The sequence below is a fragment of the Phalacrocorax aristotelis genome, chromosome 1 (genome assembly GCF_949628215.1).
Source record: "Phalacrocorax aristotelis chromosome 1, bGulAri2.1, whole genome shotgun sequence".
NCBI lineage: Eukaryota > Metazoa > Chordata > Aves > Suliformes > Phalacrocoracidae > Phalacrocorax > Phalacrocorax aristotelis.
In genome coordinates, this window is record NC_134276.1 from 143,319,978 (window position 1) to 143,342,381 (window position 22,404).

Genomic DNA, 22,404 nt, shown 5'->3' on the forward strand with positions numbered 1-22,404 from the left:
GTGGGCTCGGCGCCCAGGCGCAGGGCCGGGGCGGGTATGGGGGGGGAGTAAGTGCGAGAGCGAGCCTGGCCAGCCGCCGGGGCCCGGGTGGCCGCCGTGGCCGGTGAGGCGAGGCGAGGTGAGGTGAGGTAAGGGAGGAAGGAGGGGAGAGGCGCTCCCCCCGCCAGCGCTGGGGGAGCCGCTGCGCCAGCGGCGTAAGTGGCCGCGCGGGGGTCCCGCGGCCTCAGGGGTGGGCGGAGCGGGGGGGGCTTCGGCCGCTTCTCCCACCCCCGCGGGCGCCGGGCGCGGAGGCAGGAGCTGGGCCCCGCGCTCCCCGCGGAGCCGGCGGCAGCGGCGGCGGCGGCGGAGGAAGCGGGCGGAGGGGCATGGAGGTCGCCCGGACGGAGGCGCCCGCGCCCGACCCCATCTAGGGCGCCCCGCGGGCCTCACCCCCCTTCCGCCTCCTCCTCCTCGGAGCGAGCCCGCGGCCGGGCACGGGCGCGGCGCGGAGCGGGCCCGGGACTTGTGCACCAGAGGAGGAGCCGGCCCAGGTGAGAAACGCTCCCCCGGGCGGGCGGGGACGCACCTCCCCGGGCCCCCCGTGGCCCGGTCCCCCGGCTCTTTGCCGGGGTAAGGGGAGGGCGCGGGGCCCGGGCAGCTGCTGCTGAGTGCGGGGGAGAAGCCTTTGCCCGCCCCGGAGCGAGATGCTGCCCCGAGCCTGGCTTGCCTAAACCCTCGTTATCCTAGATGTTTTAGTTTTTTATATTTTTTGCTTTTGTGTATTCTGTCATTCAGCAGCATTTGCGTGGACGAAATAGATTTTTACACTAGAGAAGTCATGGAAACATCCACAAGTTGGAAAAGTTTGATGAGGAACCTTTGCTTTAAGATTAGTGGTCTAAGTAGCGCTAGTCTAAGATTAATTTTCATATGTAGTTTGGGTCTCTGGGTTAGGATGTCCACCCGAACACGAGTATCTATCTCATGTTATAGTAAAAGCATTTATTTCAGTGATGCTGTAGGAGAGGGAAACCCAGCCTATCGATGTGAAACAGGAAAATGCATCACACCTCATTGCGGAGTTTTCAGGCTTCATAGCTGGGAAGAATGCGAGGGGTGCTCCTACAAGTCTTGCTGGATAAGAAACGTTTACATTATAATTTCAGACTTGGTATGTCTGTCAGTGAGAGATCAAAGTACAGATACAAATATTCATTTAAAAATAAAGATGTACGTAGCAAAGTGGAGGCTGAAAATCCACTTACAAGTCTGATGTTTATGTTAATTCAAGGTCTGTATAGCCTAATCATAAATTATTTTTTTTCCACGTCGCTTATTTTAGGAAATTGGGTTTAAATAAGAAGCAGTTTCTATACTTTGTTTCTTTAAAGTTTATTTTAATTAGGAAAGTGGGGAAGGTAATACTATGCCTCATTGTTGCCTTGTCAACAGGATGCTTTCACGTTTCCTGTATTTTTTTTCTTTGCAAGAAAAATAGTCTTGACTGATTAGAATTCCAGATACTAAATATATGGACTAGTAAGAGTTCTAGAGGATATTTGTCTCTATGTAAATAGATTCTTAAAATGGGAACACTTGTGGTTTTTTAAAAGCTCAACAGTTTTGAGGAGCTGATGTATGCAATGTGTAATCTAAATACTGTAGGAGGTAACCTCTTTAAAACTTGTATATTCCAGCAAAAGAACTTTATACTATATAAGTTGCACTTTAATTCTGTGATGTGATTTTTTTCCCCTTGCACAATTTCTTTCTGATCTTAATATCTGTTTCTTTTAGGAAGAAAATGAAAATCTTTTCTGAGTCTCATAAAACTGTTTTCGTTGTGGATCACTGCCCATATATGGCAGAATCCTGCAGACAACATGTTGAATTTGATATGTTAGTAAAGAATCGGACCCAAGGAATTATACCTCTAGCACCCATATCAAAATCACTATGGACCTGTTCAGTGGAATCATCCATGGAGTACTGTAGAATAATGTATGATATTTTTCCTTTCAAGAAACTGGTAAGTTGTTCTAGCCATACTGCATATGATACTTTGTAGTATGAGGGATATTTTTCCCATGCTAGTGAAGTCTTTTAATATCATTAGCTGTTGGTTAGATTAAAAGATCAACTATAATTTATTATATAAAAATTTCTTTGTGCTGTTGATACACTTGATAGCTATTTAAGTTGGTTTGAGTAGTATATGAATCCCATTACATATTTATTTTTGGGACCTTTCATTGTTGTAATGTCGCGTTGTAACTTAGTGCAAAACATGAGAAGAGGTGCTTTAAGGTAATTTACAGATTTGCGGTTGTGTTCTCCTGAGCTATAAGTTTACAAAAGCTTGAGTGATGTATTGCTTCAAATGGAATTTTGTTTCTAAACACACTTTGTAGTGCTTCATAAGGTTTTTGGTGCCAACTTTGAAGGAATTCTGGGCTTTAGGAAGAGGTAGGATTGCCCTGAAGCCACTTGTTTGAAAAAGTGGGAGACCTTCCTGGCACACAGCTCCTTCTTTAGAAAAATAAATGCCTGGTGGGTTCTGTAACATTGTATCATAAATAATGGTAACTAATCCCTGGTTTTTTAGATCCATTCTCATTATTGAATAAACCATTGTGCAATTTCGTAAAGGTTAGTTACCCTTTAAAAAAAAGCCAAAAAAAAAAAAAAAAGGAAGTTAAACAACCTTATGACAGTGATATTGGTACACAGTAGTAATACTGGAATACTGGCTGTGTCAGAGAGTGGCTGTGGAAGAGGCCGGACACTGACAAATATCTCCAATAGTTCAGTGATTTGATGCACGTCAGCTGTGCTGCCTTGATGGATTGCATGTCCTGGTTCTCAGACAGCAAACATTTTATTTAAACTCTAGGGCATTTAATATACAGTCAAGTCCCATTATATGCTTTGTCTTGACTTTTTTGTCACCTTTATAACATATTTTGCTATGTGATGTTCATTAAATCTTGCTAGATTTTCACCCCCATGATCTACTGTGACAGTCTTTGGAGAATGATTTGCAATATTGTGGTACTAAAATTTTATTTTGTAGCTATTCTACTGCAAGTATTACCTAATTATTAAAATACTTCATAATATCATCTTGCAATGCTAATTTGGCGTAGAGATTGATTTAGTGGCTTAAAATATAAATAGAATAACGTTACTAAAGGGATAATTGAATATAGCGGGAGTGGTTGCTTTTTGTGCTTGTGTTATTTTTACTTTGGCTTGTCATTGCACATACCTCCAGAGTATAAGAAGAAAGAGGTGTAATTTGTGTTTGTTTGGATTTGGGGAAGTAGCCATAATGGCTGTCATCTCTATGGATTGGCTGTTAGCTTACACGTGTTTTTTTGATCCTTTTAGGTAAATTTCATTGTGAGTGATTCTGGGGCTCATGTCTTGAATTCTTGGACTCAAGAAGATCAGAACTTGCAGGAGGTATGCTTTGTAACTGTTCTTTTGTTTTGTATGTCGTCTTTAATTGCGGAATAAGTAGTAACTTCTCCCTAATTAAAATGTTGGTGGATCTGGTCTGAAATTACTGTGTAACAGAGTTTTAGGAGGTAGCCTGTGAGGCTGGACTGGTCTATAGGCAGCTTTACATAATTTAAAAAGAATCCAGTAGCTTTGAGTATGGAGTTATATATCAAAATAAATGTTATAAATAAATCACCTATGTATTTCTTCTGTAATTCGGTGATAATTCTTGAATTTTAACTTTGGTTTGTGGTGGTTTGGTTTTTGTGGTGTTCTTTTTTTTTTTCATTTACCTCATAGGCAAATAAACTGTGTTTAAAAAAAAAATTGTAAATATTCTCTTTGCTCTCATTTTGGTTCATACTGAAAGTGCTCCTCCTCTGAAAAATTTACTTTGGGCATGAACTGAGTTTCCAAATTCTCAGAAAATAAAAGCAGATGGCAACTGATAATGTTAGATTTTCTCTCACGTATTGGATATAACTTGTTGTTATAGCCAGGTATTTTTCTGTAATAAATGAGAATATTATATTCTTAAGGCTTAAAAACAATTAATAGATTAATTGTAAAGGACAATTTAGGGCCAAATGTTTTCTGGAAGGCTGGCAACATATAATGGTCTTTAATTGCTCTGCTTGGTTTTCTCCCAAAAATATTAATTTGCTAGTAAAATAAGTTATAATGTTGACTTTCTCTTAACTGAGAAAAGCATTTTAACAAATGGCTGGAAAGTAACTTTCAGTAAAATTTCTTTCTTTTAACTAGTTGATGGCAGCATTGGCAGCTGTCGGGCCACCTAATCCTCGGGCAGATCCGGAGTGCTGCAGCATACTTCATGGTCTGGTTGCAGCAGTTGAAGCACTCTGCAAAATAACAGAATACCAGCATGAGGCTCGAACCATGCTCATGGAGAATGCAGAACGTGTTGGAAACAGAGGAAGAATAATCTGTATTACTAATGCGAAAAGGTATGTATGATCATGTGCTTCCACCACTTAAAAAAAGTTATATATATATATTTTTAGAACTCTTTCATTGATTGTCATGAATTAGTGCCCTAAGTAGTTAGCTTTTTTGTGTTCTTTGTTAGATCATTTTTTGCCTTATTAAAAATTTCATTTATGGAGGTCTGTTACAGTAACAAACCAAAAATTTCCCACTTGAAATAGGAAAGCATTTAGTGGCATGTTGCTTTGAACAGGAGGATTGATTATCCTGAATAAAAAGAAATTATAACATTTCTTTCTAGTGACAGTCACGTTCGGATGCTGGAGGATTATGTTCAGGAAACCATTCATGACCACAACAAGCTTGCAGCTAATTCAGATCAGTGAGTATACTTTTTACAAACATAGTTTCTTTAGTCTGCATGTGCCTGTTATATCCTCTGTGAAATATGCATGTCTCTTTGTCGCTTAACTTATTCTAATGAACTGTTTGGATTAATACCTGTGTAAAATAGCAGGTGCTAAATTATGATATTGTTGACTTAGAGCTGCTCTATAATCATTAGCTTTTCAGAATTGTCTTTTCCCCTCATAGGACAGTATTTATTTAAGTTTTTACCTGCTACACCTTGCTCCAAAATGAGACACTTTAATTGTGCCTTGTCATATGCTGTATATTTGTAATGAGTAATGCATCTGATGCTTTTTTTCTTGATAACACTGCATTAATTTTACATTCATCTTTCTTTGACTAAAATAGGTAACTACTTTGAAATTAGTTTTTAATTCCTAAATTACTGTGTTGCCTGACACTTCCCTTGAGATAAAGGAATCTCTTGAAATACAGGTTGCATCTCCTCGGAGAAGTCATTTTTCCACCCTATGTTTTGTCTAATTAAACAGTGAACTCTTTGGCCCAGGGACTGTGTTTTGCCTTGTGAAGTGTATAGTAGTTTTTGAACCTGTTCTTGGTTGCTCCTTAGGCACTTAAATAGCAGAAGCAGGATTCCCCTATATTCACCTGCCACAATTGCAGTTTTGCGTATGTGTAAAGGATACTGCCCCGGGGAATCAGGTTCGAAGTCCACTGTAAAGACGGAAAAGTGGTCTCATTCCTGTAGGTAGAGACATGGAACAATGTCTTGATCTCTTCAAATTTCCAGCCGCATTAGGAGATAAGCATCCTATTTGGGTAATTGTTTTATGTTCACTGGAATCCCCTTATTAATACCTGCACACATACTTGGAGACACAAGTTCTCTGTAGTGTCAGTTTTCAGTTGAATGAAGCTGAACAGATTGCACCAGTTAAGGATCTATTCCATTGATACATCCAAAAAGAAACATGGTGCTATAGCAATATCTGAAGAGCTAGAAATGTTATACCTTTTTTTATTCTGATAAAAACTTGTTTTCAGGTATGTGCTCTTGAAAATCATTAATGTAACCTAGTTTCTACAAAATGCTTTCTGAAACAGTACATTGTAATACATCTTTATGATTCTGTGTTGTGGAAATGAGATTAATCTTGGCAGAATTAATCTGACTTCTAGGAGATAGCCTGCCACACTGCAGGCTAAATAGAATGTTTTTGTTTTTAAGTCTAATGCAGATTCAGAAATGCGAATTGGTCTTAATCCACACTTACCCAGTTGGAGAAGACAGCCTTGTTTCAGATCGTCCTAAAAAAGAGGTAAGGAGCTTAAAATGAGAAAATTTATCCAAGGATTAGGAACCACATCAGACTTAAAATAGTGCAAATTAAGTATTCAGCAATAACATTTTGAGCCTCTCATAAGGTGTAGGAAAAAAGTACAGGTGGTAATTCTTTGAAAAGTTGACAGCCTGCATATTGCCATCCAAAACGTATGCTTTGTTTTCTTGTTTTGTGGTCTTTGTGCATGTACAGTATCCCCTTTTTTCATTTCGTGACTTAATTTCTTGCATTAATAATTCATGATTCATTTTTTTTTTGTGAAGTAAGTCTGTTCATACCATAGAATGATAGTCTTGGGTGTGATGGTTTTTTTTGAGAAAGAAAAAAGACACAAGGAAAAAAGTCTCATTCTTAACATAAAAGGTACCTAGTCCTGCATATTATTTCATAAATAAAAAGGACGGATATTGTTGTCTACAAAACCTTTCTGTAGTTGTGCTAAAAAAATGAAACTCTGAACAGAAGAGAATAAATTGACTACTACTTTCCTCTGTAAGACAGTCATCTTTATCACTGGTTTGGTGTGTGTTTGTTTGTTTGGGTTTTTTTGGGGTGGGTGGGTGGGTGGGGTTTCTTTGTTTTTCTTTTAAAAAAAAGCCTAGACCCAAATGTCCTTGTTGGCTAGGGAAAAATGAAATGCATCTTATGGATTGCTTTTGTTTCCCTTGTGTATATATGATGCACTTACAGGTTGGTGTACAAAAATTACTTTGTTCCTGTTACTCAGCTGGTAAAAGAGGAAAAACTAGATCCAGAGCTGCCATTAAGAGGATTTCTTCCCCGTGTTGTGATACTAATTATTCCTATTATCAAGTAATAACTCAAGTTTTTTAGCGCACTTAATTTTTTGACCATTTATAGTAACTGCAACTATAGAAACTGGCATAACCTGGAAAATTCTGAACAAACAGTAACTTTTGCTCCTTCCTTCTTAGTTTCCCATGGTGTGGATTTTTTGGGTGGTAGCTTTTCCCCATAGTCAAATTTAGCTGTATAAATGTGATTATTTTGAAGTTTCAAATGAATAATACTGTTACATGATACTAGAGCCTAATCCATTAATACTCTCTGTGACTTTATTTTAGCTTTCACCTGTTTTAACCAGTGAAGTGCACAGTGTCCGTGCAGGACGGCATCTGGCTACGAAATTGAATGTTTTAGTACAACAGCACTTTGATCTGGCTTCAACCACAATAACTAACATTCCTATGAAGGTAATATTGTGTCTATAGCTTTGTGTTAATTAGCTGCATCACTTCTAAATTTGTTTGAAAACTTTTAATGTTTATTTTAATTGAATTTTTACATTGTTTTTCTCTCCATATCATATTTTCTGTTTTGTTTTTTTATTAGCCCACATTCAATGTCTGTGACCAGGTTAGTAAAAATAAAGAAGGGGGAAAAAAAGTAAAGAAGGATCACAGAACAAAATGTATTGCTGAATCTCAATTTTTGATGTAGCAATACAAGTGTTATTTCAGTTGTTTGTATTATTTTATATAAATACAATCTTATTTACCTCAGATTGCTTTGTCTGTGATTCTTTTGTCTTTTTCTAGTTGTGTTTAGATATTCTTGACCCTTGTGCATTATAGTGGCATAGTGAGTCTCTTTTTCCTCTGTTTCATTGTCATGCCCACCCTACATAAAGGTGTTTGTAACTAATAGTTGATTTTTGACTAAAGGTTTCCCAGTAGGTTTTCCAGTATGAAGATCCATAAACCAGAAACGGGGACAGGGGATATATCTGGTTAAGAAAGATATTAAATTAAACACCTTCTGTTCAAAGTTGTTTATGTCCCTATTTTGAATATCTTTTTTTTTATTGCTACTGGGAGGGAAGTCAGCGCAACTAAGAATTTCAAATATTATTTAACTTAATGGTAATTTTCTGATCAGGCAGCGAGAGGCAATTGAAATGGAAGTGTCTGTATTCAAAGAAACAAAAAGGGCAGGGGCGGATAAACTTCCCCGATATAAAAAAATTCATCAAGTTCTAATACTGTCAATCATTACTTGCATCTTTGAAAACTAGCAATACTGTATGGATTTTATAAGTTAAAACATGAAATTAAAAGTTATTTTCACAGCTTTAATGAAACTTTGACATGGGTCATGGCATAAATGTGACTTAAGTTTGCAAATACCTTGTCTGTAACTTTCTGACCTGTGTGCTGCTGGTATGCCTCTCCCTTCTGCCTTTGTCCTTATAGTAATAGAGTATGTTGGGTTCTCTGTGGTTTTTTCTTTTTTCTTTTTTTTTCTTTTTTAACTTGGAATAAATTACCAAGGTTACTGTTCTGTTTTTGCCAGTCCTCTGCAGCTGTTCAAAGATGCAGTGTCCTCTTTACAAACATCCATTTTTCTAATTATAAACTTGTATACTTCTTATGTATCTTAAGTGCAAGGAAATTATGATAAGTTTGAAATGTATTTTTTGGTTTGGATTCTTGAGATTTTTAGTTATGAGAAGTAGTTGTAGCAGTGACCAATTGTTGCTGCTCAGTAAGTTGTAACTGCTGGTAATATTCAATATGTCATAGGCTTCCTTAACTCCACTAATTTAAACAAAAGTAGTTAAGTCTATTTTTTACCTATATTTTAACCTATGCACCCTGTCATGATATTTGTATAAAACCATAAGGTTTCAAAAGTGGAAAAAAGGAAAAGCAGATGGCTGCATCTTTAAACAGGGCAGAGAGCAAACAGTTTCCTCAATATTGCAATCCCGTTGTTGTCTGATGCACTTTGGAGACTTTTTGTTTTTCTGCTGGAGTGAAAGGTAAATGTAGAATCATTCATGTACGAAAATAGTCACCTCCAGCTAAAATAACTATATTTATTCTTTCTACCTTTTTCTTTTGAAGGAAGAACAACATGCTAACACATCAGCCAACTATGATGTGGAGCTTCTTCATCACAAAGAGGCACACGTTGACTTTTTAAAGAGTGGTAAGTAGAAGTAGTCCTCTCAAAGTGGCTTTTCATCAGCCTCCTAGAAGTATTCACAAAGACAGATTGCAAATTTCAAATAGATGTAAATTTCAGGCATGATTAGCGTATTTTCAGTTATTCCTTACAACCCAAGAACTTGACTTGTAACATTGGCGTTGGAGGTTTGCTCATTACTGGCATATTTTAATATAGTAATAAGGATGTAACAATGAAAAAACATGTCAAATTAATCAAACAATGTTTCACATTTGTTCATGATATTTGTGTGAGTTTTGAGGGGCGTGTCAATTTCGTACTGATTTGTAAAAAGTAGATGAGGGACCAGATGTGCAGTGATGTTACAAAGAAAGTATCTCTTGTAGAAAATTATTCCGTGCACAAATGAACTTTTAATCTGTCTGTTAGGTAATGATAGTTGACATCACTTATGTCCCATAGGCCTGTGTATGACAGTAATTCCTTTGGAAAAGACAATGGTTATTTTTTGCTTTTGAGCTTTCTTCTTGTATTTGAAATACCTAGTATCATTTTTGGAAATTGGGAATTACTACCTAGTATTCCTCTGAGGTTGAATTTTTAATAAGTCAGCTGAGGTTAGAAAAACACAAAGGTAAGCCTTATGCAAAACTGTTTTGTTCAGGAAACGGTCCTTGATGTAAAACTTTATTAGTAAGTCAGGCTAAAAATTCTGTATTAGTAGAATTAAAAGCAAAGCCAAGCAGTGGGGGAAAAAACCCTCCGCCTGTGCCACTGTGGTGTGGGATACTTAAACAGTATGCCTTTTCAGCGCTGAAGCCTTGCTTGAAGATTTAATGGCTTGTATATACTTTGTTTTACTGCATCAATTGCAACTTCTGTTATGTGATTCAGTACCATTACAAGCTTAGTCTAATGTACTGTGTGTAGGGTACATGTATTTAGATAGACGCTGTAGATATTTGTTTTACTATCTGAAATATATTGTTCCAAAGCATATTAGAGAGTTGATCGTGGTTTTACTTCTAAGAAGTGAAGAATTTAACAAATGAGTTAGTTATGTCAGTTATTTAACAAAGAGTGGATATTTCTTTTCTGAAGTTTGAAATCACGTGGTCCATAACTAGCCATTTTGGGGAGTTACTGCTTTTTTTTTTTCCTCTTAAGGGGATTACCATTACTTTGAGGAAAAGGAGGTAACTCCTCCTTATCTGCAAGTGCTGTGCTCCGTATCTTAGTGGAGTGTAGGACTGAAGATTGAGAAAAAAATACTATGATGTTACAGCAATGAATTCAGACTCACCTGAGCTTGTGTTACTATGTTAAAAGCATAAAACTTTATTGTATGGGCTCAGAAATAGTTTCGTAATACCTGTTGGCTCAAGGAATAAGTCTGCTAGTAAAAGTCAAAAGCAAACTCTGACAAAGCAATTCCTCTTCAAATTTTTGTCCATCAGAACTTTGAGGGGAAAAAGCCTGTTCTTAAATCCTGTATTTTGCTTTCTTTTATTTTTAAATAAATCTTTGAGCTATAATGGCACTGGTGCAAGGAAAGTAGGAATTCAATCACATTGATCTTATTTGTGTGATTATTTTAGATTAAATAAATTTGGCCTTTAGATAGCAAGAAAGAGACTTTCTATATTTATTCCAGTTATTTTAACTGAAAAAGAAATCATCTTTTGCAAGTTACCTGCATGACTAATAAGCAAATCAAACAAATATTTTGAGAGTAAATGACTTTAGACTAAACCGTAACATACTGCATGCATGTTGCATGTTGATGTATGTCTCATTCTTCCCAATTACTATGGACTTGAGCATATTAAGTGACTATGCTACTGTAATTCTGAAACTTCATGCAAAACTCAGTTAACTCTTTCCTGAGATAATGTGCGTCAAAGATCACGAAGAATCGTAAAAATCACTGGTAGAAATGTAGTTTAATGTATTAAGGAGCTTTGGTAATGTCTGTGTTAAGGCCTTCAAGTGGTTTTTGCCAGAGCAGTTATCAGTGAGGCTTTGTATGAAAGTATTTCAATGATAAAACATCTACAGCTGGTAAAACATGTTGAGAGATGTTCAGATTTAAGTCTGACATAGCAAAGATACTGGAGGATGAGACCAAATACTTTCCCAGGAAGCCCAACTTATCAAATATGCCTTTAGATCAGTTTCAGTTTTGACTCAGGGCTATAATATGCACAAGAAATGATCAGCTCTAACATTTGTTAAGGATTCTGACTTCTTTTTGGAAAACTAAAAAAGATTTTGTCTAAAAGTCCGAGGCATTTTAGAAGAAAAATAATTCCCTGTTACAGACAAAACAAAACATATCTATAATTTTCTAAATGTTGAATCAAACCTATGGAACATACTCTGGAGCTGCAGTATTTTGTTTGATGAATTGGTTTCTAAAATATATGCAACAGCTGATTTTAAAAGGTTATTTTTTCAACTGCTACTGCTTATAACTTTTCTTTGCTTAAGTTGGATATCTGACTTTTTAAAATCAGATTGTTTTGTATATGCTAATGTTAAATTTTTTTACCTTAAGTTTAGAGGGGTTTGCTGTAATAAAGAAAATATGGTTGATTGCACAGTTTTTCTGACTTTATATTGCAGGTGATAATCATGTGGGTGGCAATAGCAGAGAAGGCACATTTAAAGAAACTGTGACATTAAAATGGTGTACTCCTCGAACAAATAGTGTGGGTAGGTAATATAGTATCTTACAAAACTGACATTCTGACGTGTGTTCAACACTGTTCTCTCTTACACTGTTAAAGATCTGAACAAGGAGGTAGTTCACTTCTTGCTTAACGCTGGTTTGACCTTTTGCTCTATAAACCTTGCTACTGACTGCACCCTGCTTTACTAATGGTTGCGTGATGCTCTCCTGATCTTGGCTAGTCAGTGGTTTGTGTAAGAGGTGAGAGGGGTAGTAATGCAGCTTTTTTCAGTCTCCTGTTAAGTATCATGAAGTTGTTCCTCAACTACAATATTCAGTAACTATTTGTCCCTCCCACAGGGCCAAGTATACATCGTCAGTTCCACAATGCTTTAGCAGCTTTGAGACATTGAATCTTTTTTGGTTTAATTTTTGTTTCGGGCTGAGGGTGGGTGGGGGGGTGGATCACAGTACTATCTTCAGTGAAATCTTTAGAGTGCTAAGTAAAAAGCAGTAGACTAGTCCCTTTTATATTAACTTTCAAATCTGAGTAAGGGAGAGATTGCTACCCAAATCTGAGTAGAGGAGAAACTGGAAAGTTTTGGGGTGACACAGGAACCACCTGGCTGTTCAGCCAATGCACCCTGTAGATGATCAGCAAGACACGTTGAATCTTTGAGCCAGCAGGTCAAAAATACAGATTAGAGAAATAAGAGCAGGCTGACTCTACAGTGAAATAAATCAGGAGATAAAGAACTAGAGGTCCTGCTGGAAATAGGGCCTGGGAATGTATTCGGTTCTTGGAGTTGATACTGGAACAATTGCAAGGAGATGGTGAAAGGAGCAAACCTTTAGATCAAGACTTTTTAGTTTTGCTGACTGTGGATTAGCTGCCGCCTCCCTCTCCTCTTATTTTGTGGGATGGTTTTTCTTCTGTACGTGGAACTACGCTCTCAACTTTTCTACTCATTTATTTTTCAGAATTACACTATTGCACTGGAGCATACAGAATTTCACCAGTCGATGTAAATAGCAGACCTTCTTCATGCCTTACCAACTTTCTCCTTAATGGTAAATTTGTGTCCTTGCCTAATTATTTAATGTTTTAATTGTTAATATTGTGAATAGAGCACGCTGCACATTCTGGTTTGTATAGCGCTAAATGTCTATATACTGTAAAAATGTCAAGTTTGTTTTAAAGTATCGTGTAAATAAGAAACAAGTTGTTAAATGTACTCAAAGGCAAGTGGAATGTGTTTTGAAACTTGAGGATGGGAGGAAAGATGTAAAGCAGCAAGCACTGAATTCTGGTAGTTCTCTTCTGAATCCAAATGCAGAATACTTTTCACTCTATACTACTTAGTAGGAAACACTGCTTTCAGCAGGTGACAGTGGACTCGATCCCAATGCTTACTCTGACTCTTGAAAAATATTAGCAACTGATGCCTATGCCTGATTTTTAGCAGATGTTGGGCAGCCTCAGAAAGCTTTTTTAACTTGGTTGTGACCAACTAAGTATGTTGGACAGTTGAGGCAGATTTACCTATGTGTACTGGGATAGGTCAAAAAAGTAGGTTAGACTTAGTTATCTTTTGCTTATCTGCAAGATTTTGCCGATTGTATTGAATAATCTTTCTATAAGAGGTTGCCGTTTAAATACATGTTAAAAGATAAGCCAAAGCTGTTTCTTCCCAACAAATAACATGTAGTCAACGTTATTTGCGTGTGGTGGGTTTTTTTGTAATGCAATTTTGTTTGCTAACTGTAAACGTCCTTTTAATGGGATGTTTCTTCAGTCAAGTCATTTGAATGTCTAAATAAATGCGCAGTGGTTTTATTAAACACTGTATTTTAATGTATTTTTCTTTAAAGGTTCTGTACAGAAAAAGTACTTTGATTAATAAGAATGTCTAGAACCAATTTAATAGCATATTTCAGATAACCGCTCTCTTCTGATCTTCTATTTTGCTTCCTCATAACAAACATTTATTTGGAGAATGCAGCCTTTTATGCTTAGTGTATTTTACTGGAAATAAGACAAAGGCAGTTTTATTTCTCTGTCTGAAAAATGGTATCCATTTTAAGCACTAACAAGTAGTATCAATTGATACCTTTTATAATCGCCTAGGTTATTTTCTTACTTTTTAGAGGTCGCTTTTAATGTGAGAGTTTCTGCAGTACAGCCAAATAAGTTTCGTATACAACATAATATGTAATAATGAAAAATAGCAAACTGCCCTTACACAATATATCATTCTAATGTCTTACCGATATGTATTTTTCCTAAGAATAATGTCCAACAGAGAAAGTGATTGGTTGGTGCAGGAGAGAGGCTTTTTGTTAGTTCTGTGTAAAATTTAAGAGCATATGACACTATGTTCCATGTAAAGACATGGAGTAAATACTCAAGGAGATAGCTGTTTCTTATTCAGCTAGGTGAAAACATGACTTCAATAGATTCAGAGTCTTACTGGCTAAGTACAAGCCTGTATTGGGTGTGTGTAGTTTTAATTTAAAATTGCAGTGTGCAGTAACTAATGAAACTGATCTCCTTTCCAACAGGTCGTTCTGTTTTGTTGGAACAGCCACGCAAATCTGGCTCTAAAGTAATCAGTCACATGCTCAGCAGCCATGGAGGAGAAATTTTTCTGCATGTATTAAGCAGCTCACGATCAATTCTAGAAGATCCCCCATCAATTAGCGAAGGGTGTGGTGGAAGAGTCACTGACTACCGGATTACAGTAAGATTGTTTGTTTTCTTTTTTTTCTTACGTTGTTGCTTATCTCACACGACGAGATGTAGTGCAGTAGATGTGTAAAGGAAATGTTGGTACATCTGGAGGGCTGGAGTGGATTGCATGGTCAAACTGTTTTTCTTTGTACTACTGATATATATTTGGTATAAAGTAGTGCATCTGCTTATTGTTATGCCTGCTTCATAGAATCCTTTCTGTGTCAAGGAAGTACTTCCTTCCTTGTGCACCATGAGTATTTAAAGTTTGTTCTGATTCTAGAATAACATTTTTCTTGGCGAGTTTTTTTTTGTGGGCTGGATACACATAGGGCTATATCCTGCTTATTGTCAGAAGGATAGACTGCACGTGAATGGTCCATACAATAAATAGAAAAGATGAAATTGTCAGCTTTTGAATCCTGGATGTGGATCAGATGATCAGCTGGCATTCATTTTGCTTTTTCTTTTTTTTTTTTTAACACATCCTTTGTATCTGTTGTAAACAAGCAGAAATGGTTTCCAGAAAAACATAATAAAACTCTTACCATACATTAAATACCTTGCAGATCCAGCAGGCCCTCCTCATAAAAAACCTTGCATCAGTTTTTAACCCATACTTTTATACAACTGCTCTTGTATTCACCGCGAATAATGTACATCTGAAAGCTGGAAAGAGGGCTCTGGTTGTTAGGGTCCAATTTAGCAGTGGGGATGGTACATGGTTAGTAATAAGCAAGACTATGCTGTTTCACCCGTTCAGTGAAAGTTACTTTGTTAGAGAAATTCCTAATTGTATCTTATTTGGTTATCATTAGGATTTTGGTGAATTTATGAGGGAAAACCGATTAACTCCTTTTCTAGAGCCCAGATATAAGATCGATGGAAGTCTTGAAATTCCATTGGAACGTGCAAAAGATCAGTTAGAGAAACATACTCGTTACTGGCCAATGATTATTTCTCAGACTACTATCTTCAACATGCAAGCTGTAAGTAACCTGGGGTTTGTAACCTTTCATTCTGGTCTAGATTAAGTTTCACCTTGCCACTTGATGGAATGTTAACTCTATGATAAATCACTTGCCACAGAATCAGTTTTTCAGCTTTATTGTCACTTAGTATTCTGTATTTAATGCTGATTGATTATTGCGCTGCCATCTGAATAGGGTAGAATATTTTAAACCTGACAGCTACAGTGCTGCCAGGTAAAGATAATGTTCATCTGCTTATACCTGCTCAGAGTTATTACTAAATTGAGGATAAGAGGGGGTGTTTTTGCTGTGTGGTGTTCCGTGGTTTCTTTGCTCTTCCTGTTTCTCTCCTGCGACATGCACAGGTTTTTCTCGTTGTTGACTTTTGTTTTGTCTTACAGGTAGTGCCATTAGCCAGTGTGATTGTAAAAGAAGCAATGACTGATGAGGATGTTCTGAACTGTCAAAAAACAATATACAATTTGGTAGACATGGAGAGGAAAAATGATCCATTGCCAATTTCAACAGTTGGTACCAGAGGAAAGGGTCCAAAAAGGTTACATGCATATCTTTTTGTTAATGCTAAACTTTTTTCAGAAATACTTTATTGACTCTGTTTTCATACCAAATTTTTAAAAATTTGGCCAAAGGTAATACGTAGTAAACTAAATGCTGTATGTGTGCAGAACAAATGCTGTGAATACTTTGCCTGCATCATTTGGGGCTATTACAGTACTGATATTGCTGTATGTTAGGAAAAAAATACATCATTTTAATACCCAAGAATTGTACGTTACAAAATATGAAAGCAAAGATAGTAATCAGGAAAGGTAGGAGATTGATACAAGCTAGGACAGAGGAAGTGGAATAATTTAAAGTTAATAAAAAGGAAAACATAAGCGTATTATAAATGAACACTGCTTTAAAATCGTGTTATATTAGACTAGTCAAATTCTGTTGAAAGAGTTATTTAAAATATGGGCTACTCCTTTAAAACAATCATAGAATATCCTGGTATCTCAGTTGTTGTGATGTGTGCATTGTATTTCCAAGAACTGGCTGAAAAGAAATTGAGCTACTGAAGATTTGCCTGCGTGACTGGAAGCTATTTACAGTAGCATGGTACAATTCTTTCTAAATTTTTTATCCGAAGAGTTAAATAGCAGTTGTTTTTGCATGCCAGTACTTGAGTGGCCCTCTGCATATCCTGATATTACATAGTTAACAAACACCTGAAAGGATCCAGAAGTGCCTTTTGGCAGTGAGATTTGTTTTCAGTGGACATAGTCTCTTTCAATTTAAACTTAATTCTGGATGTTAATTGGGAAACGTTATATGCTGTGTGGATTCTAGTTGCAAGGATGGAGTAATCCCATATGGATAGACCTCCAGTACAAGAGGACAGAGAATGTGTTCAGAGTTATTTTTGGTTTTTTAAGGTCTGTTTTTTAACCTTCAATGGTTTAATGATCTAGGTAATCCTGTATGTAATATCTTTTTTTCTGGCCTTGCTTAGGGATGAGCAGTACCGGATTATGTGGAATGAATTGGAGACCCTTGTACGAGCACACATAAACAACTCTGATAAACACCAGCGAGTCTTAGAATGTTTGATGGCTTGCAGAAGCAAACCCCCAGAAGAAGAGGAGCGCAAGAAACGAGGTAGAAAGAGAGAAGACAAAGAAGACAAGTCAGAGAAGTTGGGCAAAGACTATGAATCAGATAAGCCATGGCAAGAATCAGAAAGGTAGATTTTCTAAAGTGAAATAAAACTATAGCATAAAAAATTTTGTCCTGCCCTACTTCAAAGGGGAGAGGAATTGCAGTGAAACAGTTGCAGGTTTCAGTTTGATGTGTTCATGCTTGTAACCTTGGCTGACTACCAGTAAGGATCCCAGGGTTTTTTGGACCAGTCACCATTACCAAGCTTGGGAAATGGGCATCTGATCATAGTGCCTGATTACCAGACTTTTAAAATTAACATATTTTACAAGCAGCATGGTTCTTGGGCAAGTTGTTGACCACTTAGCAGGGCTTTGCAACAGCAGCGACTCCTCAAGCTGGATTTTATTGTATTCACACCACATATTTCCATAAAGCAGTTTAACATCTAATATGAAATATGGAAAACTTGGGACAGGCATTATTTTCTCTTCAGCTGTAGGCAGTTTAGTGTTCAGGTAGATAATGCAGATGGATTTGGCTCTTCTCTTTAGTTGAATGTCAGGATTGATTCTGTATACCTACTGTCTATAATTCATGTTATTGTAGCTTGTCTAAGTTGTAAGCATCTGTCAGTCTCTTCTGTTTTCAGTCTTTTTAAACTGCTATTCTAAATAGATCAAAAACCACTTATAGTAGTAAGCTTCATTTGCATGTGTTTTGTGCATGCTGTGATCACTTAGGATAGGAGGACGTTTCCACCTATGTTATTGTCATCATGCTGATGACCTTTCATGCCTTTCTGTGTATGATCAAACCTATTCCTACAGTTGCTTTTACTTTCACATGTGGAACAAAAATGGGGACTGAGATAAAAGGGATTTGGCATAGAATAGGTCTGAATTCACATAGAAAATGTAATAGGAAATTGTGTGGTATTTTTTTGTATTCATTGTTACTTAGTCTTTCCTTCGAAACTCAGAATGATCAACTGCCTCAACAACAATATAAACACTGCTAACTAACTTAAGAGAAATCATATTTTATGATTCTTCCCTGTACTTAAGGCTTTATCCAGAGGTTTGTTTGCCTAGTGTTCCCTATTGTTTTTCACCCATTTCAAGGGGTCAAAAGCAATTTTCTTATGATTTGAGTTGTGTATACTGGGGAGTACAGAATGGTATCAAGAATCATATGTGCTGCTGTAGCATATTTTGCTTCACTGTTTTCCTTTCATCTCAAAAAGGTTAAAAGGCCTCTTGGATCGTGAAAAAGAAGAACTAGCAGAAGCTGAAGTTATCAAAGATTCCCCTGATTCTCCTGAGCCTCCCAACAAAAAGCCTCTTATTACAATGGATGAAATGCCTGCAGTTGAAAAGGCGAAAGGTGAGCCAGAAGAATCGCAACACAGTATTTCTTTTAGAGATACAAGTTGTTGTATCAGTCTGTATTTTCATGAGTAATGAGATTAATCTTCTTGGAGTAAAGCTAAGTCAGTGAGGATAACTTTTAATTAAACACTCAACATTGAGAAATTCTTGATAAATGTTAACCTCAACAGATCTACATAAAAAGAGATACCAAGATACTGTGTGGGCCTACTGATAGGCTCTTGGGTTTACAGGGGGTTGGACAAATTTCTGCTGGTGCTATTTGAGCTACTGTATGTCAAAAATACTCTTTCAGGACAGGTATCAGAAGTCATTGTTTCCTGCTGACTAATGAACATAAACATGCCTGAGCAGTAGTTCTGGGTAGTTCTCCCTGACTTCTCTTCCTTGGTGTGAGGTATTATCATTTGTTGCAGTGGCTGAGCTGATGTTCAGATTCTGCATTTGAAGCAAAGTCAATTTCTTATGAAGCAACTACTCGGCTGTTACCAGTTTGCATTTTTTGTATTTGTTTAGCCTCTGTTGTAAGGTTGTTTAATATTAGTGGTTTTAATATCTTGTACTACCATAGTCTGCAATTTCTTCTAAGCCTTTATAATGATGTAATGTTTAAGAATTCAGAAATTAAATCACTTAGACTCTTCTTACTTGTAATTTTAGGGCCAATGTCCTTGCTGTCTTTATGGAGCAACAGGATTAATACTGCCAACTCTAGGAAACACCAGGAATTTATTGGTCGTTTGAACTCTGTCAACAATAAAGCTGAGCTATATCAACATCTGAAAGAAGAAAATGGGTTTGTATCAGTAAACGCATCACTGTAAATATCGTAGCAGTAGTCAATATGCAGTATGGAGGAATACTTCAGAGCATTAAAAAGACTCCTTAGTCTTTTGAGCCTTAAAATGTATAAATACATTCCTTTGTTTCTCCGTATTGTTGGAGAACTACAGTAGTGTTTGCTTTTCAGTTGTTGGCGTCTGTGCTGAGCAAGGCTGACTTCTGATAAATGGTATTCCTGGTGCCTTAGTGATTGCCCTTGCAGCAAAACTCTTAAACTTCAGGGGGGTTAAACAGTAGCTAAATTGAGGCTTCTTGTGCCAGTCTGTTGCTTGCTTTAGCTTTCAAAGGACTGGCTAATATAAAAATGCTGTTGATAATAAGAGTGGCTGAGTCTTATGCTGTGCTATAATGAAGTTGACAGTAGTAGTCCATGTTCTTCCAAAAAATACTGAAAAACCAAACCAACCCCCTGTTAAGTAAATAAGATGGTGGTGGTCAATGATCAGTGTAAGAAGGGTGAAAGTGAAGACCTTGAAGCAAACAGCTAAAGATCAAATTTTAGAAGTAGGTTCTCTGTAGTCACATGAATATAGACTTCTGTCTTTTGGTGTGGTTGATAGTGGATAGCTTTTTGCAGTTGGTGCTGGAAAGTTTCTTAGCAGAAACTTCCTTTATGTACCGAGTGCTGCTTAAAGAAGTATTAAGAGGGGATAAGGTTGTGCATGTTGGGAGCAGGGAGAGACAGGATGGTTAGTGAAATAAAAAACATTGATTAAAAAAATATTTAAATCTTTTTTTTTTTCCTTAGCCTGTTGATTGTGTTTCCAGTAACAAGCCTTACCAATTGTTGTCTTGCATTTCAGAATGGAAACAACAGAAAACGGAAAAGCAGGCCGGCAGTGATGATTAATTTTGTTTCTTTGGACAGAACTTGGCTGAATAGCAAAAATATTTAATGCTGGAATTGATCTTGGTACTGTTTCAGTACGATTGTATAGCTCTGTTTTGATTGGTTTTTACACTTTTCTATTCTTATTTTTGCTATGAAATATCAAACCCGCATATCATATTAAATGAATAGTGTGCAAATAGGCGCTGTCCTGAAGTATTTTCCAGTCACTTTTTTAGGATGAAGAAAACCTGTGCTGCCATGGATGAAATCAAGTAACCAAAAATGTTAGGCAGAATTTCAAGTTCTTTCCCTTAAGTATTGTTTAATATTTCAAAATCACTGGCTATTAAAAAAAAAAAAAATCACGTCATTGACAGTTAACTGATAATATTGTTAATTTTGGTTCATGAATACTTTATTTATATGAAACTTCCTCAGGAGTCCAGAATTATGGAAAAGACTGCATGCTGAGTACCTAGTCACTGAGCTGAGAAAATGCCAGCCTTGGTTTTCAAGTAAGGGGTGGGAGTGTGAGTGGTTTTACAGATAAAAATTGTTGGTTTAAGGACTTCTAAAAATTGACTAGAAATGGTCTTTAGAAAGCAAAGCCTTTCAGGTTGTTATGCTGGAGTTAAGTCTTTGTTTGCAAAAGTCAAATAAAATTTTTGCTGATCATTAGATTATTATTTTAATGAAATATACCCTCTAAGACACCTCTGGTTTTAGGTCTAAGCTTTTTGAATGTCATGGGGAGACTTATACTCAATATCAATGGCTATGAAATGACAAAGTAGATGATCTGTTTTCGGTTTCTTTGTAGAGCCTTTTTCTCTCTTAATGGAGAGTAGAATTCTCAAATGGGAGGACTCTCTCACCGAATATCTGTGATCTAATCCCTTGTAAGGTTTTGGGTTGGCTTCTAGATGGGTTGGCTTGAGCAGGCTAAGGAAAGATGAATAGCTAAGCTCTACAAGTATACCAGCCTTCCTCTGATCTGCAACCATTGCCTTATTCTAGCTTGCTTAAGCAACTGAAGGTCTCACAGGTTTTGATATGTTATAGTTGAAGTTGAGCTTTTCTGAAACTAAATTAATATATTTGTATTTCTTCACCTGAGACTTTAAATACCATAGTTTGTGATGACTAGATCTGAAAACAAATACCACGCGAGTATTCTTTGCGTACACTAGTAGCTGGGTCTTCTCTTCAGCTGTGTTAAAGTACCATTTAGAGTTTCAAGGTGATTATTTAGCCACTGTGATGCAGATGTGTTTTCTGTTAAATGATTTTAGAACCATTTTTACAGAGTGATTAAAGAGTACTTGCATAATATTTTTTATCATATTCCACAACTTCTTTCTGAAGCTTTTACATAAATACATACATATATAAATATTACATATTTACACACACAAATAAAATACACATTACATGTGTAATTTTTTGAGATCCTAAAGTCTGAAGATTTTATATTCACTGCTTAATTGAAAATAGGATGTCCTGCGTCACCACATCTCCTGATACCCTGTCTGAAATGTTCTGATGGAGAAAACTACCATGGAATTATTGTTTCTCATAAGTTTCTGGGTTTATTTATGAGATTTTTACTGCATATCAGTCTGGATGTTTCCCTTGCTTACTAAAGGAGTGTTGAGGTTTGGAACCTGGGGAGCATGTAAATGTCAGCTTTCTGCAATTTGTTGCTAGTCTAGAGAAGTATAACTGAAAAGCTTGTCCTGTGTCTTGGAGAATTGTGTGTTGCATCTCCTCATGTGCCATTAATGTTCCATGGTGGTCCTTAAATATGCTCAGCAATTAAATACTTCATTAGAGGAAGAGAAAAATTCTGCACCTGCAATTAAAATATGTATTTGCTTAGCTTGTTTACTAACTACATTTTCCACTTTTGGAACATCTGCCAGGTAAGACTGTTAAGTAATTAAATGAATGAGGCCTGATTCTCTGAGGGGGTTGACTGTGGGCCTGTATTCTAAGTACCTGAAGGGTCTTACTGAGACATGAGACACTACAAGGGCTGATGTTTTCTGCAGGAATTGTTTAGATTTACATTTTACCAATCTTATGTCTGGATGATTGACTACAGTGAATTACTGCTGCTTTCTTGACTTTTTACATCAAACTATAGAGCTGGTTTATAGCTGGGTGGCTTCTGGAAAGCATTGCAGTAGTTATCTAGAGGAATATGTATTTATCCAAAAAGTTATT

The 22,404-nt window shown here is 36.9% G+C and overlaps 1 protein-coding gene across 2 annotated transcripts; it reads left to right on the plus strand.

Moving 5' to 3' along the window:
- The first annotated feature begins 45 nt into the window (after window positions 1-45).
- INTS13 (integrator complex subunit 13) lies at window positions 46-20,858 on the plus strand. Of its 2 annotated transcripts, none has more exons than XM_075113530.1 (17): window positions 46-123; window positions 1,777-2,008; window positions 3,370-3,444; window positions 4,249-4,451; window positions 4,733-4,813; window positions 6,032-6,122; window positions 7,232-7,360; window positions 9,014-9,098; window positions 11,703-11,792; window positions 12,730-12,819; window positions 14,311-14,489; window positions 15,298-15,468; window positions 15,852-16,006; window positions 16,967-17,197; window positions 18,359-18,498; window positions 19,164-19,299; window positions 20,150-20,858. In XM_075113530.1, exons 2-17 carry the CDS (start codon window positions 1,784-1,786, stop codon window positions 20,187-20,189), a joined length of 2,121 nt encoding a protein of 706 aa, XP_074969631.1. In that variant the 5' UTR covers window positions 46-123; window positions 1,777-1,783; the 3' UTR covers window positions 20,190-20,858. The 2 variants fall into 2 exon arrangements, with proteins under 2 accessions (XP_074969631.1, XP_074969639.1); XM_075113538.1 differs by lacking the exon at window positions 46-123 and adding an exon at window positions 209-530.
- The last annotated feature ends 1,546 nt before the right edge of the window (window positions 20,859-22,404 follow it).